At 38.1% G+C, this 18,185-nt stretch overlaps 1 protein-coding gene across 12 annotated transcripts in view; it reads left to right on the top strand.

Moving 5' to 3' along the window:
* The window catches only part of RAPGEF6 (Rap guanine nucleotide exchange factor 6), a 202,655-nt gene that overhangs the window by 158,922 nt on the left and 25,548 nt on the right, over nt 1-18,185 (top strand). For 9 of the 12 annotated variants that reach the window (XM_019807466.2, XM_034655968.1, XM_034655967.1 and 6 more), the window contains 6 exons: nt 790-1,010; nt 4,983-5,174; nt 7,811-7,945; nt 13,448-13,676; nt 15,278-15,780; nt 17,811-18,125. In XM_019807466.2, the coding sequence (XP_019663025.1) occupies nt 790-1,010; nt 4,983-5,174; nt 7,811-7,945; nt 13,448-13,676; nt 15,278-15,780; nt 17,811-18,125 (1,595 nt within the window). Of the gene's footprint in view, nt 1-789; nt 1,011-4,982; nt 5,175-7,810; nt 7,946-10,622; nt 12,833-13,447; nt 13,677-15,277; nt 15,781-17,810; nt 18,126-18,185 lie in introns of those variants that run through there. The other 3 variants (XM_034655970.1, XM_034655973.1, XM_019807471.2) reach the window with 3 other exon arrangements.

The raw sequence follows: 18,185 nt of genomic DNA, 5'->3' as shown, positions 1-18,185 counted from the left end.
CATTCTAGAATGAGGTTTGTCAAAAAGAGGAGAGTTGGGGGAAGCATTACCTTTTTTGAACTGTAGTTACTTCCACCTGGCTTGCAGTTCCATCACAGAGGCATTGCAAAGAAGGGTCTCAAGTCCCACATCGTCAGTCCTAGATCCACATATTGCCTAACCAATCCACGTGTGAGTGAAAAGATTGAGTAGCTTTCTATTGTACGTCTGGTCCCTAACTGTATTAAATTGAGTATAAATGCTTATTTTTCCTATCAGCTGTTCTCGTTGAATTTTGGCCAAGATCTGCTTACTGGTAAAATTGGCTAGCATACCCTGAGTGGACCTGCTATAGACAGGAACAGTGATGGCTATGGCATGCCCAAAGCAACACAGACAAGCAGAGCTGCCCCAGAAACTCCTGGTGCAGAGATCTGGCTAAGGATGCACTTGTTGTGACCCAGGCTCTTGCCACATCTTCAGAGTGTAGATGGCCTCTGGGCCAGTTTACTTGTCATAGTTTTGCCGTGGGTTGCATAGGCACGAACACAGATCTGATGAAATTTGTTGCTTTGGGTGGGGAGGGGAGAGATTGTTATCTTAGTCTTTTGAATTCTACACTTTGCCGAATCTTAAAACTCAGAACAGAGCCATGTGTACCATATTACTTGCATTAATGCTCCTCATCTTTTAACTCATTTGCATCAGCATGCAATAGCATTAACAGAACAAAATACTTTTAATCTTCAGTCTGCCAATGTGTAATTCTCATCTTTACTGCCCCTCATTGTGATGTCCATCTCCCCACAGGTCACTGAGTCAAGGCAGTACAAACTCGAACATGCTGGATGTTCAAGGAGGTGCACACAAAAAAAGGGCGCGTCGCAGCTCTCTACTTAATGCCAAGAAGCTGTACGAGGATGCCCAAATGGCAAGAAAAGTTAAGCAGTATCTTTCCAGTCTGGATGTAGACACAGATGAGGAAAAGTTTCAGATGATGTCATTACAGTGGGAACCTGCCTATGGGACCTGTAAGTATAAGGTTTCACTTAATGTAAAAAAGAACGGAATAGAAATTTATTTTTCTAGAGTTAAGCTGAAGTCCCGTGAAAATTAACTTTCACTCACGAAAGATTTCTGACATACCCTGAGCCTCAAGTGATCTACTTAACTAGATACTGAATACCATCCATTCTTAATGATTACCCTATGCAGAAAATTGAGAGATAAAGAGTTCTTCTTTAAAAATCATTATAAAGTCTTCTTACAAAAACTGGAACATTATAGAGGAGCCCTTCTGTTTGAGAACATTTTTACCTTCACCCCAAAATGAAGAGTAAAATTAAGTGAAATTTTTACGTTTTTTAAATCTCACAGATAATATTACTTGCCAGCTAGGAAATCCAGGAAATTTTATTGAAACCCTTAGAGAGGGGTCTCTGGGTGGCTCACTTAAGCTTCTGACTTCGGCTCAGGTCATGAACCCAGGGTCCTGGGATCAGGCTCCACATTGGGCTCCCTGCTCATTGGGGGAGCCTGCTTCTCCCTCTCCTGTTCCCCCTGCTTGTGTGTGTGCTCTCCCTCCCTTCTTCCCTCCCCTTCTCTCTCTTTTTCTCTCAAACAAATAAATAAAATCTTTAAAAAAAATAGAAACAGTAGAGATCATAGGTGTCAGTAATTAAGGTAAAACAAGAAAAGTCAGGCACATTCTGATATTGTTAAAATACAGGAAATGTGATGGACAAAAGAAGAGCTTATTCTCAACTTTTTTTTTTAATTACTTGTAGGTTTCCCCCACTATTCCTAAGTAGAGCATTCCTATGAAACCTTTCATAAGCCAAAATGACATAAGGGGAAGACACAATAGCCATGATTTTATATGAAAAAGAATTGAGTATCCCCAAACCCAAAAAAATAACCGCTTTTTGGCTTTTCTAATACCTTAGGACAGATCTTGCTAATGGATGCACAAAATAAATCTAGATAAAGCACTGATGCGCACAGACCCAGTTGAAAGCTATGACAGTTTAATACTCAGGTGCTGAATATAGTTTTTGGGAAAATAGCTGTTGATTCTACTCTGACTGCTTAGGGTTCACACTGCGTCTATAGAGCAAGGATCCTCTTCAGATTTTTTGTAGCTAGTGAAAACTGGTATTGACGTGGGTGTTTCATAAAAGTGAGATGGTGTAATGCAAACTTCTAAAAACTGAGAATACCTGTACAAACAACAGAATGTATATGTGCCTGGGTCAAGGAAATGATGAGTTATAAAAGCAGAAATAAAAAATGGTAAAATACACTGTGTTGTAACAACCAAAAAAGATGACTAAGTTAAAAGTAGATGTTATTTTATGCATATATGTATATATATAATTTAATGTTATGCCAATAAAAATTCCAATAGGATTTCTAGAACTTGATAAACTATTGACAGTACAGTTGGGGGAGGTTCATATTTTCTGTTTCTGTATTCCTAATTGATAGGAGGAAGTGGTAGTCATCATGGACTGACCCTGAGATTAACAAATAGCATATAATAGAAAAAGTTTGTCAACAAAGTAGAAAAGAGAAAGTGGACATACAGCCACATACTGATTTAAAAATTTCAGATGAGACCGTGGATTTTAAAATAAAAGTAATAAGCCATTTGGTAAATGTTGTAAAAACGATACCTTGGACACTTCTACCCAGATGACAAAAGTATGAAGAAACAAACACCTTCTGAAGAATGAAGACAGAGTTTGAGTGTCATTTATAAATTACTTTTTGAGCAGGGTTCTCTTCATCCCAGATTGCTGTTTGCCCAATGTGTAAAACTTAAGGATTGATGGTATGTTTTATCTCTCTGATTCTTTCTACGTCAATCCTATTAAATTAGGAGAAAGAAATAATAAAACCTAACAATTATTGAGAGCTTTCTATATGCAGCAGCCTTGCTAGGCACTTCACAAACATTGCCATTTACTCCTTGCAGCTCCCTGTCAGGTATCCAGTATTGGGGTTGTTATTCCATTGAGATAATGCATCCAAAAATCTTTTTATATAAAGATGTTGCAGAATGTATTCTGATGAAAAAGAAATCATGCATATACTAAAATGCTAAAGAATAGTTAAGCACGCAGTTTCCTCAAGGAATAGTGCATGGCCATTAAAAATAATGAACATATATAGACCTTGAAGGTATCTAGGAAGATTTTTTGCTACCTGTGACCTATTAAGAATAGTGTCAGCCATCTGAAAATGGTACATGTAAGGAGTAAAGACTGAAAAAGTGTACAGAACCTTAAGATTTATTCATGTTTTACAGTTCAAAGCCCATATACATAATTAATTTATTAAAGTACTCTGACCCTGTTTTGCATGAGCATCAAAATTATTTTTTCCCCAAGTAGCTCAACATAGACCCTCATCATTTTATGGCTATGGAACACAGTTTAACGTTTCATCAGACAAAAGCAGAAATAATATTTATTTTATCTTTTGTTTTCGTTATCTGCTTTTTTGGTTCCCTAAATCTGATTTGGGATATTCAAGAGCATAAAAATCTCCCCTATGCCTGGGTCATTGTTAAAAACTGGGGCCCAGAATGGTTCCACATACCTATTCTGCATCCATTCTCTCTGTCATCCTCCCTCCCTCACACACACACCTGCATCCTTTCTTACACCCACCTAGACTTACCTGTTTTCTCACAACACTAAATGGTGTCCTTCACTACATATTTAATACTGATTTAAAAAGAGTAAACCTCTGGGACCTTCTTTAAGTTTTGTGACAGTTTAATACAGTGTGTATTCCTTTAATTTGGTTTGAGAGTCTTTACTTGATTTCTGTTGCATAAATGATTTTTAAGCATTTAAATATTTTTTATTTTTAATCACTTTCCAAATGATTTTTGAATCCCAAGCCTATACAGTAGTTGATTGCTGAGCATTTTAGAATTTGGTTCTTCCTAATAAATCAGTATGTATTTGGTTGGGTTTGGGCAGTCACCTATATTTTAGACTTTTAGATTTTTTTTTCTTTATATCACAGCCGTTAAGATGTCACTTGAGAATTGATTAGTATTGACAGAAAGGGAAAGGTGTGTTTCATGGCTTTAACTGAAAGGTGAGATAATTGCTTGGATTCAAGCAGATGAAGAGCCACTGCACATTATCCCACAGGAGTCCCTTTGTTTTGACTTCTGAGATGTTTCCTAATTCATAACACTCAAAATACTCTCTAGGCCCTAATAATAAAAGCATGGTAGATAACTATTATAGCTCTGCTGGGACTGGTTAAATGTGCTAATTTGGCTTTCTGTTGATGTTAAAAACAAATACATCATGGAGTACTGAGATTGGACCTGTGTTGAAACCACCCTGAATAACTGAAGAATTAAAAGTTCTTTCCTCTGGACTATGGTATTGATTTTATACAAAGGCGGCAGCTTTTTGTTTCTTAAGTCAGGTTCTCGGTTTTTAATTTATTTGACATTTATCGTCAAATATTCTAACCATGAATTTATAAAACAATTCCATGGCATTCCTGTATATAACTATTAAAACAATTTCACTTGCTCAGCAAATACCCATCTTTTTTGCATCAATCACTGCATACATAGGGATATATAGCAGTGAGCAAGATATGCAGTCCTTACTCTCCTGTTAGTTAAGAGCCTGGTCAGGGGAATGCATTAATTGATGAATCGCACAGGTAATTGAATTGTTACAAACAATTATCAGTGCTGTGAAGATAAGATACAGGATGCCTTGAGAAAATAAGGGATCTCATCTAGTTGTGTGGTGTTAGGGAGGTGAATAGTGGCCTGATGCTAATCATGCAGGGCCTAATAGGCCATAGTACTTACATGAAGTTATCTTTAGGAAGATTAATCTGTTGTGTTTTTTATGTTAAAAAATAGATGGTTTTAATGCAGTCATTTGTTATTGTCATTGGTAATAACAACCTTGCCTTAAAAAGCACACAATTACATATTTCTTACTGTATTCTATTAGTGACCAAGAATTTAAGTGAGAAAAGATCAGCCAAATCATCAGAAATGTCTCCAGTGCCTATGAGATCGGCAGGCCAAACAGCTAAAGCACATTTGCATCAGCCCCACAGAGTAAGCCAGGTGCTCCAAGTGCCAGCTGTTAATTTGCACCCCATCAGGAAGAAAGGACAAGCCAAAGACCCTGCCACATTAAGTGAGTATTCACAATTATTATTGCATTGATTTAATTAAAATTTCCAGGGGAGTTAGACTGAAAGATAATTGCAAATGTAAATGCTCAGAAAACGAGCCAGTGTAGTTTGTATAATTTAATCATCACTCATGAATTTAAAAAGGTTGCAGTTTGTCTGTAGGTATGTGTTGACAGCATACATATTTTAAATGCTGGTATTGAAATTTCTGTAGTCATATCAAGAGAAAACTTACAGCACTGCACTGAGGTACCAAGAGTTTACTGTGTTCAGAGGTGCATGAAATAGTTATCTAATGCACATGCACCCTATGAGAATGAGGTTGCTTATTCTAAAGATGTGATTGTTTTTTCATTAATGATCACTTCTGAAAAACCTAGTTAGCAGACAGGAAAAGATTGTTAAGTATAAAGAATAGCCCGTGCTTTATTCCCTGCCCCTCTGTTAGGCCATGTGGAAGGGAAGCTAGATTCAGTTTCGTTCTTAACGTTATTACCTAGCCCATGTATTCTATTGAGGACATACTCAGTAGAAGTCTGTGAATTTAATTTGATTTTGTTTTGAGTTCAAAAGTTGAATAAGAAAGGGCTCCTGCCCTGCCTGATTTTCCCTCTGGTGCTATAGACAACACAAACCGGTAACTTAAGTATATATGTTTGTTTTTACGCCATAAAAACATATTTATAAAAAAAAAAAAATGGGAAGTTTTTAGGGCACACAGAGCTAAGTATAAAGTAGAGCTTCTGAAGTGACTTTTTGGAGGTAATGCCTAAGAAGAGTCTTAAGGGTTGATTAGGAAGGTTGTAATTAGGCAAAGATGGCTGAGAAATTGCTTCAGGCAGAAGAGTTTGGGAGATCTACAAGGAGCTACGGCATTGTGCTGCCTCCAAGGGCAGAGCTGCAGAAAGTGTTGAGGGACAGTAATAATTAAAGCTACTACCTATAGGGCACCCCCTGAATGCCAGACATGATTCTGAGTGTTTTACTAGGTTTGTTATATTCATGTAGTCTTCACGATAAGCCTGTAAAATACCTAATACTCTTCATTCTACAGAGGAAACACCGAGGGTCTCAGTAACTTACATACCACCAATGAGTAAGTTAGCTGGGACCTGGGCCCATGCTAACTGGCTCTAATGTCCTTGCTTTTAACTCTCATACCCAGCAGCCTCCCAGGATGACAAGAAGTGAAGTCCTAGGCATGCTGAAATGATAACATGGCCTGCCAAAGGAGACTTGTCAGTGGGTAGTGGCTGCAGAGATTTGAGCAGGGGAAGGTTACGGTCTATTTTTATTGGAGAAGGACTATAGTAGGGAGTGCAGTAAGATGCAGACAGAGTCCAAATGGAAAGCTGATGTAATAATTAACTAGAAGCTGCTCAGAGCCTAAACTAGTTCGATGGTTATGGAAATGAAGAGGTAATGGGATGCAAAATCAGTGAAGTTGATCAAGTGACTGGTTAGGAGTACGAAATGAGACAAACCCTGATCTGGCGTCTTACTTGGATGTCATCGCCCAAAAGGTAGTGTTAAGTAGTCCTGTTTTTGCTTACTGTAATATGGCTGTTATTTATATGATAAATACATTTATATTAAAACAGCACTTCAGTAAGAGTAGTGTGAGTATTCTGTGATTTAAATTTCTTCAGTATGAAAGAGCTGCTTGGTACTATGACAAAGGCTCACCAAAGTTGGGCTCACTTTACTGATTAAAAAAGTGTCAGTAGCTCTTGGACATTTCCTAAAGAAGATAAATATAAAAATGTCAGAATGGGGGCGCCTGGGTGGCTCAGTCGTTAGGTGTCTGCCTTCGGCTCAGGTCATGATCCCAGCGTTCTGGGATCGAGCCCCACATTGGGCCCCTTGCTCGGCAGGAGGCCTGCTTCTCCCTCTCCCTCTGCCCCTGCTTGTGTTCCCTCTCTCTCTGTGAAATAAATAAAATCTTTCAAAAAAAAAAAATGTCAGAATGGTGAAACCATTGCTGTCTGACCCACGCTAAACAGGACCAGCTGTTGGACAAGAGTAAAGATAGAACTTTGCAGCATGTTTCCAGGGGGTTTGGTAATACTATTTTTCCATAAATGCATGATTGTTTCTGTTGTCTACTTTTCTCCTGTAGTGTGAATTTAGTGCTCTTGAAAAGGGCTGACCTGGCAGCCCTCTAGCTTCTTCTGTACACCCTCAGCCCAGCTGCACCGCAGGTAGTGACAGGGCCAGCATCCCCACACCGCCCCCACCACATGCCTCGCCCTGACTTGGAGAGGCCACCTCTAGAGGGGAGAGAAGTGTTTGAATCCATCCCTTCTAAGACTTCCCACAAAACAAGTGTGTCAGTTGTGGGGGCTGGGACACTATACTCAGACGGTTAACTCGATTTCCCTTACGCCACAAAGCAACCAACCATCCAACCAAGAACTGTTACAGTCTGGTTCGTGCTGACTAGCTGATTGGAACAAATAACGTAGAGGTGAGAATCTCTGTATGCCATTACCCATTTAGTCCCTGTTTGTCGTGTATACATTTCCATTGACTGCACTAGCCATTGTGTATCATGGCTTTAGTTACGTAGTACTTTAGGCCACTACAGATATTTTAATTGTGAAGTGATACTTATTTGCTTCTTGGGTTTTATTTTTAGGTACAAATTTACCTCAGAAAGTTTTAGGGACAACTGAAGAAATAAGTGGTAAGAAACCTCCAGAAGATACTATCTCTGTGGCATCATCCTTACACTCTAGTCCTCCTGCATCTCCTCAAGGTTCCCCTCGCAAAGGTAAGACATAACAGTCGAAGCTAGTCCTTATTACACCAAACAACACTTGGTGGCACATAATTTGCTTTTCAATCTGTAGTGATAATAGAAAATGAAGAAACTTGTAACTCCTAATACTGGACTTTCATGTTTTAGATTGAATGATTCAGGTGCTTTCCAGGTATTGAGCATCATATAACCAGGACTCTTGTATTCAAAGTGTGGCCCTTTGTCAGTGGACAAGCATAGATACGAATGAAGGCAGAAGTCACAGTTGTTTCATTCTGTGCAGATTCTTGTTGTTACAGAAATTTGCAATTAAACTTTCTGTGGAGTATTTTAAAATATGAATTTCTACAAGAAACTGGTTTTAACCAACTACAAACTTAGGGAAAGAAACATTTAAGTTGATACATTCCTTTTTTTAGTTAATGGAGTATTATTACTTTTTTAGTAATCAGAATTTAAAATAACCTATATCCTTATGGATTTTACATCATACGTAGAACCTGTTGAGGTAAAATACCTGAAATCTTTCTTGCTCATTGACCTGCGTTCTCATAATTCGGAATGAAGCCCGTTGTTTGTCTTGACTAGCTTGGGTAGTGTGCATGCAAATGGCACCTCATGGTAGCTGCACGTGGAGCATTTTAAAGGGTGTGTATCTTTATAACATTGGCCCCTCCACACTTTTTGTTAGCCTGGTTAAAGCAAACAAACAAAAAACCTTAGTTCTGGCCTCATCTTCACAGATATAAAAGAATTAATGTGTTTAAATAATCACAGTACAAGAGGGCACATGGGGTTGGGGAAGACAACCTTAAGAAACCTTAAGAAATCTAGCAGGAAAGAGAAGCTTCCAGAGCTTTCCTTAGCTCCCATGTTCTAAGTTTCATCTCAGTTTTGAGGGTTCCTTTTTATTAGCTGCCATATTTGTGGCAGTGATGTGGTAAATGATGTCAGAACTGAGTTTGAATTTTGACTCTGTTCCCCACTATAGCTATGTAACTATGCACAACTGATTTCTAAGGTCGGGTTTCCTGTCCATAAGATGGGACAAAGACCATCTTTGTCCCCTTTGAGACCTTTTAGGGGCCTCATACAAAGTTAAAGGAAATAATACTTAGAAAACCTGATAGATGATAAGTGTTTAGTAAATTGAGGTGTGTTGTCTTTTTTCCCTGCTGCCACCCCAGAGTAACATAGCTTCATTGCTAACGTGCCCTATCCCCCTTGACACAGTGGAGACTAACTAGAATTTTCATTCAGATTTTACTAAGAAAGAGTAGTAAAAATTAAATAGGACATACAAACAGTATATATTAACAGGTGCGATTATATAACACAGGTTTCTGATCTTGTGGTATGTAGCTCGCATATGGTTTTGGGAAGCATGCAGATCTGTCTCATCTCTTCACTGTCTGCATATTCCTATCTGAACTGCCCCTTACCAGATCTCGAAGAGGGGGATCCTGTCACACACATGGTCCTGATGAACAGTAGCCGCATGCTCTTAGCACCCTTTCAAGAACACCTTTACACCCTCCACACCTTTTGGAGGCTGTTCAGAGGTCCCAATATGGACAGTTATCTAACCAGGAGACTAGTTGAATTGAATATGGTGTTCTTGCCTGAATGCGACGTGGGGGAGAAAGAATTTCCCCATTGCTCTCATTCCCAAAAGAAAATCCACTCTCACCCCTAGAATCGAGAAGTCTTTTTGCCGTTTTGTCTTTCATTTGGTCAGCAATTGCCCCTGATGCTCATAGCTTTGGGAGGTTGTCAGAGGCGTGTTTAGGATCCTTAGAAACCTGAAGAAATTATTTTCTTTAAAACTGTTTTTTATTGTTCTTACATATGTTTTGTCAAAATACCACCAGTTATTATATTTCCTTTTATTTCCATAGGCATGATTTTGCCACTAGTCTGTAATTCAACAAAAATATTATTAAACTAAGAGTACATTATGAGGTTCTTGCTAAACTTTGGAATTCCTAGTTCATGGTTCTTGCTAAACTTCAGAATTAGTTCTGTTTTCCAGCATGTAAAGAAATAAGCCTATCTTCATGTTTTTCCTAAGGGGAATTTAAATAAGCAAGAACTTTTTCTTTTTNTTTTTTTTTTTTTTTTTTTTTTTTTTTTTTTTTTGTTAAGTAAGAACAACTTAAAAATGAGACATCAGGTGCCCTTTTCCTTCACCTTCCCTTGTGCTAATGGAAGGCAGCCTTTCCATCTTGGAGATAAACAGGATCAGAAATTGTGCTTTATAAATATTTACATTGTATTTACCATTTATATGTCCTGTCTTTTTTTTTTTTACTAAGCTTTTTCTTAGTAGAATCTGCCTGAAAATTCTAGACATAGTTATTTTTGAGAAATAATTCTGGTTACCTTATAGTCTTGTCATATTTTCCCTTATGACAAGCTTCGCTTACTTTCAGCAATGTTTTATTACCAGCTTGTTGTGATTAAGGTAATTTTTCTCCTGTGTTCTGTCTTGCAATGACTGCAGTGTTTATGCTATATAGTAGACTCTCTTTGCTTTAAAAAATACGTTACTGGATTTCAGTTTTTCCGATATTGTCAAAATGTTTGAATTTTTTAATAGTGAAATGTTCTATAATAGAAACCAGGCTAATTGTGATTAACTGGAAAGAATTAATTGACCATGACAGGGTTTTTGCATCTCTCCCTCCAGTTGGCAGTATCCTATCTGATCTCAGCATCCTGCTGCGCCTCTCAGGGCCTTCCTCATCCCCTCCCCGTGAGTCCAGCACCAAGATCAGTGGCCAGAACTGCCCCGGAATAGGTGGGGTTTACTTGCAAAAGAAAATCCTTCAGATTACCAGGAGCACAGCCAAAAGAACAGACAGGACCGAGAAGGCCACTGAGGAGAATAGAGACAGGACAAGTTGTGAGAACGCAGCCAGAAAAAGAATGACATCCCCGTTTAGAAGATTTAGGGAAAGAACTCTTTCAAGGGAGAGACTAGCCAACAGCAAAAAAGAGGACGCAGATCACCATCAAGCTACAGAAAGCTGTGAGAAAGTGAAGGATGTTAGAAGCAACATCAAAGATGAGAAAGGGAGTGACATCTTCAATTCAAATAGCGGAGGCAACCGTAACGCTTTAAACTGCTTCTATACGCGATTCAAGTCTAAAAGGAGAAAGACAATCTGATGGAGTTCCTTACTTAATTTTAGTGTTAAATTTGTTTTCATTTATTAATGTAAATGTAGTTTAAATGAAGTTATTTATCAAACAAAGTTTAGGCAGACAACTTAGTGTAAAATACGATTTATAAGCATTTTATGATTAGTGTTTAAAGGTACTCTAGCAACAAACTCGTATTTATTTAAAGTGCCTTATTTGTACATGTTATTTTACTAATGTGAGTAAGATTTATACTCTTTTGTTTTCTGTAGTTGGCTTTATTTCCTGCTGATAGCGGCTGGGTCTGTGAATGAAATAAGTAGAGGTACTTTTTAGAAATCAGTACTTACTTTTGCATTAGAACCCCCAGTAATGATCTGATCACCAACTTTGCTTCAGAGAATTTGATTGCTCTTATTACTGCAACTACTTTACAAGTTAAAGGAAAAATAAGGCAAGAAACTGTGTCTTGTCCACATACACTTTTTATTTCATTTGCTTGCTTTCATATAAATCTCTGATCCAGAGAGGAAGAGGAGATAGTCTGACATAGCAAGTGAAAAGTCATTTGGAAACTTGTTAAAAATACAGTTACTGTGTCCTACCACAAACCTCATAAATTTGAATTGACAGAGAGAGGCCCAAGAATATGTATAATAATAACCTTTCCAGGTCATTCTTAGAATTGATTGTATTTGAGAAACACTGATCTGACAGATAGAGGGATGTAATTCTAAAACAGTAAAGCAAGTGTAATCTCCAGGATAAAAGAGCAATTATTTTTTTCTTTTGAGGAAGAATTTTTATATTTTGTTTTTTGGTTTTTGATTTACCAAATCCATTTTCTTGGTCCTCTTGAAAGTTGACCGATCACTTCCTAAAAGGCACTGAGAAATGGCAATGTTGAGAAGATCAAAAGCCTGGCTTATCTCAACTTGTCCTGTGCCTGGTAGCCCCATAAGCCACAGAAAAATCACCCATATTCTGGGTCTTAATTTTTCTCTTTGAAATAGTTACTGGAACTACTTAATATGGTTAGTGTTGAACACCTTTTTTCTTTAATGACTTGAGTTATATGTGTATATAAAGCCTGTAGTTTTTCTTAATGAGTTTTTTCAGGATTGTCCTAAAGGTCATGTACCTATTGAGCCTCATTTTTCAAGTGAAAAGGAAAATAATTGTTTGCTTCTTTGAGACATACTCCTTGTTGGGATTACTATGGCATTTCCTTTTATTTCTAAATAAGTTTGTTTACTTTTCTAACAGTTATCAATATAGACATTATGTGCATTTAACTGTCCTGCTGCGGATTTATTTTTAGATGCTTCTACCTCATTCCATCTCCACCCATTTATTCCAGAGAATGGAAAAGAAAATCTCTCTTGCTGTATCTGCTGTGCAGTAAATCACAGAATAATTTAAAACAGGCAGATGCTGTTATTTTCACAATGCGTTTTTATAAATATATCGGTTCTGTTTAATTCAATATTCTGTACAGTTGGTGAAGAAAAAGGAAACCAGGTATAAGATCAAATCCATAGCTAAAACAGTTTTTTTTTTAAATATGAAAATAATTGCTTTCAACTTGGGGCAAGACTCCTTAGGTGACATAAGCAGAATATCTAGGGTAAGTATATGTAGTTTAAAAACCAAAAATATGGGGCGCCTGGGTGGCACAACGGTTAAGCGTCTGCCTTCGGCCCAGGGCGTGATCTGTGCGCTGTGGGATCGAGCCCCACATCAGGCTCTTCCGCTATGAGCCTGCTTCTTCCTCTCCCACTCCCCCTGCTTGTGTTCCCTCTCTCGCTGGCTGTCTCTATCTCTGTCGAATAAATAAATAAAATCTTTAAAAAAAAAAAAAGCAAAAATATAATTCTTTCTCTTGAGTCTTGACTCCCCTCACCCACCCTTACCCCAAGGTGGTATTCTAGACACTGAGATCAGGCCAGGAAATATCTGTGTTAATCAAAGAAGGGGACACAGGGTTAAAAAGAAGTTGAGAGACTCAAGATGTCTGCTTTTTAATATTTTGAAATATATCTCATGCCTTCTTCTTTTATTAAATGCTTGTAGCTATGTGAAAGCCCAGGGCAGATATACATTTGGACTAGTTTCCTCAGTAATACTGGATTTCGACTTCGTATTTCTGGAATTTGGAGTCGGGTTGGTACAGTATCGGTAGGTAGATGATGGATATGTAGGGGAATGTGTATAGGAAATTGGCATCATTACATCTACGTGGTTGGAAACTGAGATTGCTACTTACTCTGTCTTTTGTTGTTATTATGTTTTTCTTCATCTTCTCCCTGACCACATACCCCTCCCTGTTCCCTTGTTTTGTAGTTTAATCACTTGTTTTCTCTCATTTAGGTTATACACTTACACCATCAGCTAAATCTGACAACTTGTCTGACTCCAGCCATAGTGAAATTTCTTCACGATCCAGCATTGTGAGCAATTGTTCTGTTGACTCCATGTCTACAGCTCTGCAGGATGAACGGTGTTCTTCACAGGCTGTGGTGGTCCCTGAATCCACTGGGCTTTTGGAAAAAACAGAACACTCCTCAGGGATAGGAGACCACACTCACCTTGGCCCTGGGTAAGTATAATTGCCTGTGTTCATACCACAAAACCCAAGCCAAGTGGCCACTGTAAGCAGTGCTCCCCAGCTTGCCCTTAGATGGATACCCCTGTCCCTGCGGAGTGGTCGCAAGGGGGCCATAAAATAATATGAGGGCCAAGCATGTATCCTCTACCTTGAATATACAAATAAGTACTGTTTTGAAAGATAAATGGGTGCTCGTTTTTAAAGCATTTATTGAACTTAAGTAGCTTTCTGTCATGTATTTTTCAATTAATAAGAGCTCGCAGTGAATCAGCTATTGATAGGGGGATATGGTTCTTGTGGTGTGGCTGTTAAGTCAGAGAATGCTCAAAAAGATTGTGTAATGGGGGGTGCTCCCAGGGTTGTACCCATTGTAGACAGGTTGGGGGAGTAGGGTCAGTTCTTAATCTGAAAGTATGATTTACGGAGTTAGAATTATCAGCTAGCAGAAGTCCAAAGTTTATTGTTTTTCTTAAAGTTAACTGTAAATTTCTATTTAGAATCAGGCAATATGGAAATTTTTGAGAAAATACAGAGTAAGTTGATTCTAAACTGTTAAATCTGGTATTTTTTAATATGAAAAACTTAAGATAGAGCAAAGTATCAGCATATTTGTAAAGGTTTTTAAACTATGATTTTCTAGACCAAGGGTCAGCTAACCTCCCTGTAGAAGTTAAATACTAAATAATATCAGACTTTGCAGGTCATGAATTCTGTGTCGCAACTGCTCCATCCACCCTGCCATTTTTGCTCCGCAACAGCCTTAGAGAATACAATTCAGAAACAAATGGGCATGCTGTGTCCCAATAAAACCTTATTTACAAAAATAGGCTGAGGGTCAGATTTGGCCTTGAGCTGTAGTTTGCCCACACCTGCTCTATACTGTAAATGAAGGGTTCATGAGCTTTTTTTGTTGGGGGGCCAAACGGGGGACGAGGATGGTAAAGGACCTGATCATAAACATTTCAGGCTTTGCAGACTACATTTTTCTCTGTACTCTTTAAAATGTAAAATGCTTTGCTCCAGACCATACATGCCATTGCTCCAAAACATGCCATTGGCTGAATTTGGCCCCTAAGCACTTATTTGGGGACCCTTGCTATAAATAATAGAATTCATTTTACAGTTGCTAGTTAGTTGGAGAAGTTACTTTTTACATGGCACTGTATTAGGCTAACCTCAGAGTTAGATTGAAAAACCAAACATGGTTGAGAACATGTAGTTGAGAATTCTTTATTCTGTATCCATGTAGAGTCGAGCATTATGTTGACCAAGAATGAAAATGTATGCTTAATTTTATTCATTTCAGACCTCATTTTTCATTTTCATTTAAAATCAATTTAAGAAAAATTTCTCAGGTAACTTTGCTAAGATTTGAGTTTCTTCCATGTGTGTTTCTAGCTAAGTACAAACATTAATGGGAATAAAGATTGAGTGATGATTGATTACAGTGTCATTTGTTTTCACAAGATTATTTTGGCATTGAACACTTAATCCTGTAGTCTTCTGTAGGCAGTAATACTTAGATTGGACAGAAGAAGGTTTTTCCAGTAAGCCAGTAAATTACTTTTAATTGTGTATCCCCAATTTTTTAGGTGGACGCTGTCAAAGCCATCTCTCGTTAAGAGTTTAGCTGTCTCCTCTTCTATGAGTAATGAAGAGATTTCTCATGAGCACGTCATTTTAGAAGCAGCGGATAGTGGTCGTGGAAGTTGGACTTCCTGTTCAAGCAGCTCCCATGACAACTTCCAAAGCCTTCCAAACCCAAAAGGCTGGGATTTTTTGAACTCTTATCGACATACCCATTTGGATGGTCCCATTGTTGAAGTCGAACCCCCTGACTGTGAGCCCTATTCCTGCCCTAAAGGCTGCTCTAGAACTTGTGGTCAGTGTAAAGGAAACCTAGAGACTAATCAGTTGAGACAGAGTTGGGCCTCCTCCAGTTCTCTGTCTGACACATATGAACCAAACTATGGGACAGTTAAACGGAGAGTGTTGGAGAGCATCACACCTGAGCCCTCTGAAGGCTTGGACCCCAAGGATGGCACTGACCCAGTTTACAAAACTGTTACTTCAAGTACAGACAAGGGCTTGATTGGTAAGTTCTGTGTTCTCTGTCCTATCTATGGTATTTAGAGATTAAGTGGCAAAAAGTGGCATTGGGATATCTTGGTCCAAAATTCTACTCTTGAAAATATTCTTTCTCTCACTCCAGCCTCTCTTCCTGCCCTCTACAAACAAATTATTTTCAAAAAGTTGATAATTTCTGAAGGGTTTTTGAACAGGTATTCAAGCCTATTAAAATGAAAGGGTTGGTATGAAGGTAATTAAGGTGACAGTTTCATTTGTGTTTTGTTTTTGAGGTCTCTTTGGTTTCGTTGAGGAAGATTGTATTACTATGCAGTCCTAACAAAGGGATTCTTCTCTGTCACCTCATAAGTTGTTTGGACCACAATTGCTGTACATACATGATAGAAACTTTGAATCTGATACTATTTTTAAGTAGTAAAAGTGAGGAAAATTATGATAAAGAAGAAAGTCCAAAATATTTTTCAGTATACCCTCCTAGCTAGCATATGTCATGGGTATGCCACCTTCTGTTGTGGGTTCCATTCTGACCACACACAGCTTTTTTGTTGTATGTATTCTGTTAGTATTTAGCCATCAAAATTTTGTTCATTTCTTCCTTGAATTGCATCAATATTTAGATATAATAGCCCCTGCTTTTCTCTTTATATGGAATAACTATACTTTAAATCAACTGTATAACATTCATGAAGTCAATTTAAATTACTAAAAATGTGAAAGATGTGCTGATTTTTATAGCATATTTATAGTACATTTTTACATGTCAAATTGCAGTACAGATTGGGGTTTTTAGCTTGTTGATTTTTTTTCCCCCCCCAAGGATTTTTTATTAAATTCATCTGGGTAGCTGCTATATGGATATCTAAACATATGCATGCAAGGATATAAAATTAACCTCTTGTCCGTTTAGGAAACTAGATCTTTAAAAATCTTTTATTTCATTTGTAGATAACTCTGGGTTTGAATTCTTCATTCTTGTCTTACTGGTCTTGCTGACTTCTCCACCCCCTCCCTGCCCCATCTTCTCGGTTGGGAATGGAAGTCCTTTAGGACCTTGATACTACATGGAGATTTTGCTGGTAGAGTTGTAGAAATTTCAGTATGGACAAGCCTGATTGTCTAAAAGAGGAGTTAACATTAGAATTATCAAGTCCTTCTTAATTTATTCTGCCTATATGTAGGTAGTGTTTGTGTTTAAAAGTTACATCAGCAAAGTAGAGCCGTTTGTCCCTTAGGTCCTGTGAATTGGTCTTAATTTCATGGAATTTCCTCTTTTTTTTACCTATTTCTGAAGCTTTTTGAAACTTTGCCTTTGTCCCATGGTCTACAAACTTAGGGAAAAGGATTTTAGGTCACATTTTTTTTTAAGTCACAATTATTTTGAATGTGTGCTGAAAATCATGGACACTTAAGATGGATTTCCTAAAAATATGGCTTTTTTTTTTTTCTTTTTCACTTAGTCACAGATCAGAAGTTAGAAGTAAGGTTCTTGAAGGAATTAGGTCCTCTGTAGCCGGGAAGTTCAAGTTGTTGATATGCCAGGACTGACAGGTGGTCTTCGCAGGAGTGCCATAAAGCAGTGGTTCATGTCTCAGGGCCAGGGTGGACAGCCCTGAAATAGAGGATCCAGACATCATTTCTCTGAAAATCTTCCCAGTCAGCAGAGCACAGATGTTCAGGTTAAACCGTTGAATGTTTCTGTGTTATCCCCGGGGCTGGTGTCCTCAAAGGCCCAGGTGGCCGTCTCTGAATTGGGAGGGCTTCACTGCAGAGAATGGCTTGTCACCATGTCACTTCTTTCAGCTCTCTGTCACTCTAGTTTTGTTTACAAGACCTAATGTGATTTATGTGTTTGAAAAACAGGTTTAAATATTGTTTTAAATATTATGTTTTTAATCTGTCACTGTATTCAAATATACTCATTTAGTCTATTTTTGAGTTCTGTTTTCATTGTAATAAGTTTCAGTATGTTTGGTGGTTTTTTTTTTTTCATTTCTTACATTTTTCATTAACATTTCCATTGCTTGTTTTTCATGCCAGTGTACTGTGTCACCTCACCCAAGAAGGAGGATAGGTATAGGGAGCCACCTCCCACTCCTCCAGGATACATGGGGATTTCTTTAGCGGACCTAAAGGAAGGACCCCACCTACACCTAAAACCTCCAGATTATAGTGTGGCAGTGCAGAGGTCAAAGATGATGCATGACAGCCTCTCTAGACTGCCACCAGCTTCTCTCGGTAGCAGCCCCGTGGCCTGTGTTCCATCGAAGATTGTAACTCAGCCTCAGAGGCATATTTTGCAGCCATCCCATCCTAAACTAGCAGATGTGACTGATGCAGATAGCGAAGCAGATGGTATGTTGACAAACTACCTTACTGGGTCTTAAATAAATTGCTGAATATATGAATGGGTCT

This window comes from Ailuropoda melanoleuca, chromosome 3 (genome assembly GCF_002007445.2).
Source record: "Ailuropoda melanoleuca isolate Jingjing chromosome 3, ASM200744v2, whole genome shotgun sequence".
Taxonomy (NCBI): domain Eukaryota; kingdom Metazoa; phylum Chordata; class Mammalia; order Carnivora; family Ursidae; genus Ailuropoda; species Ailuropoda melanoleuca.
Note: the sequence above shows the minus strand (reverse complement) of the source record. Positions and strands in the feature narration are given on the sequence as shown.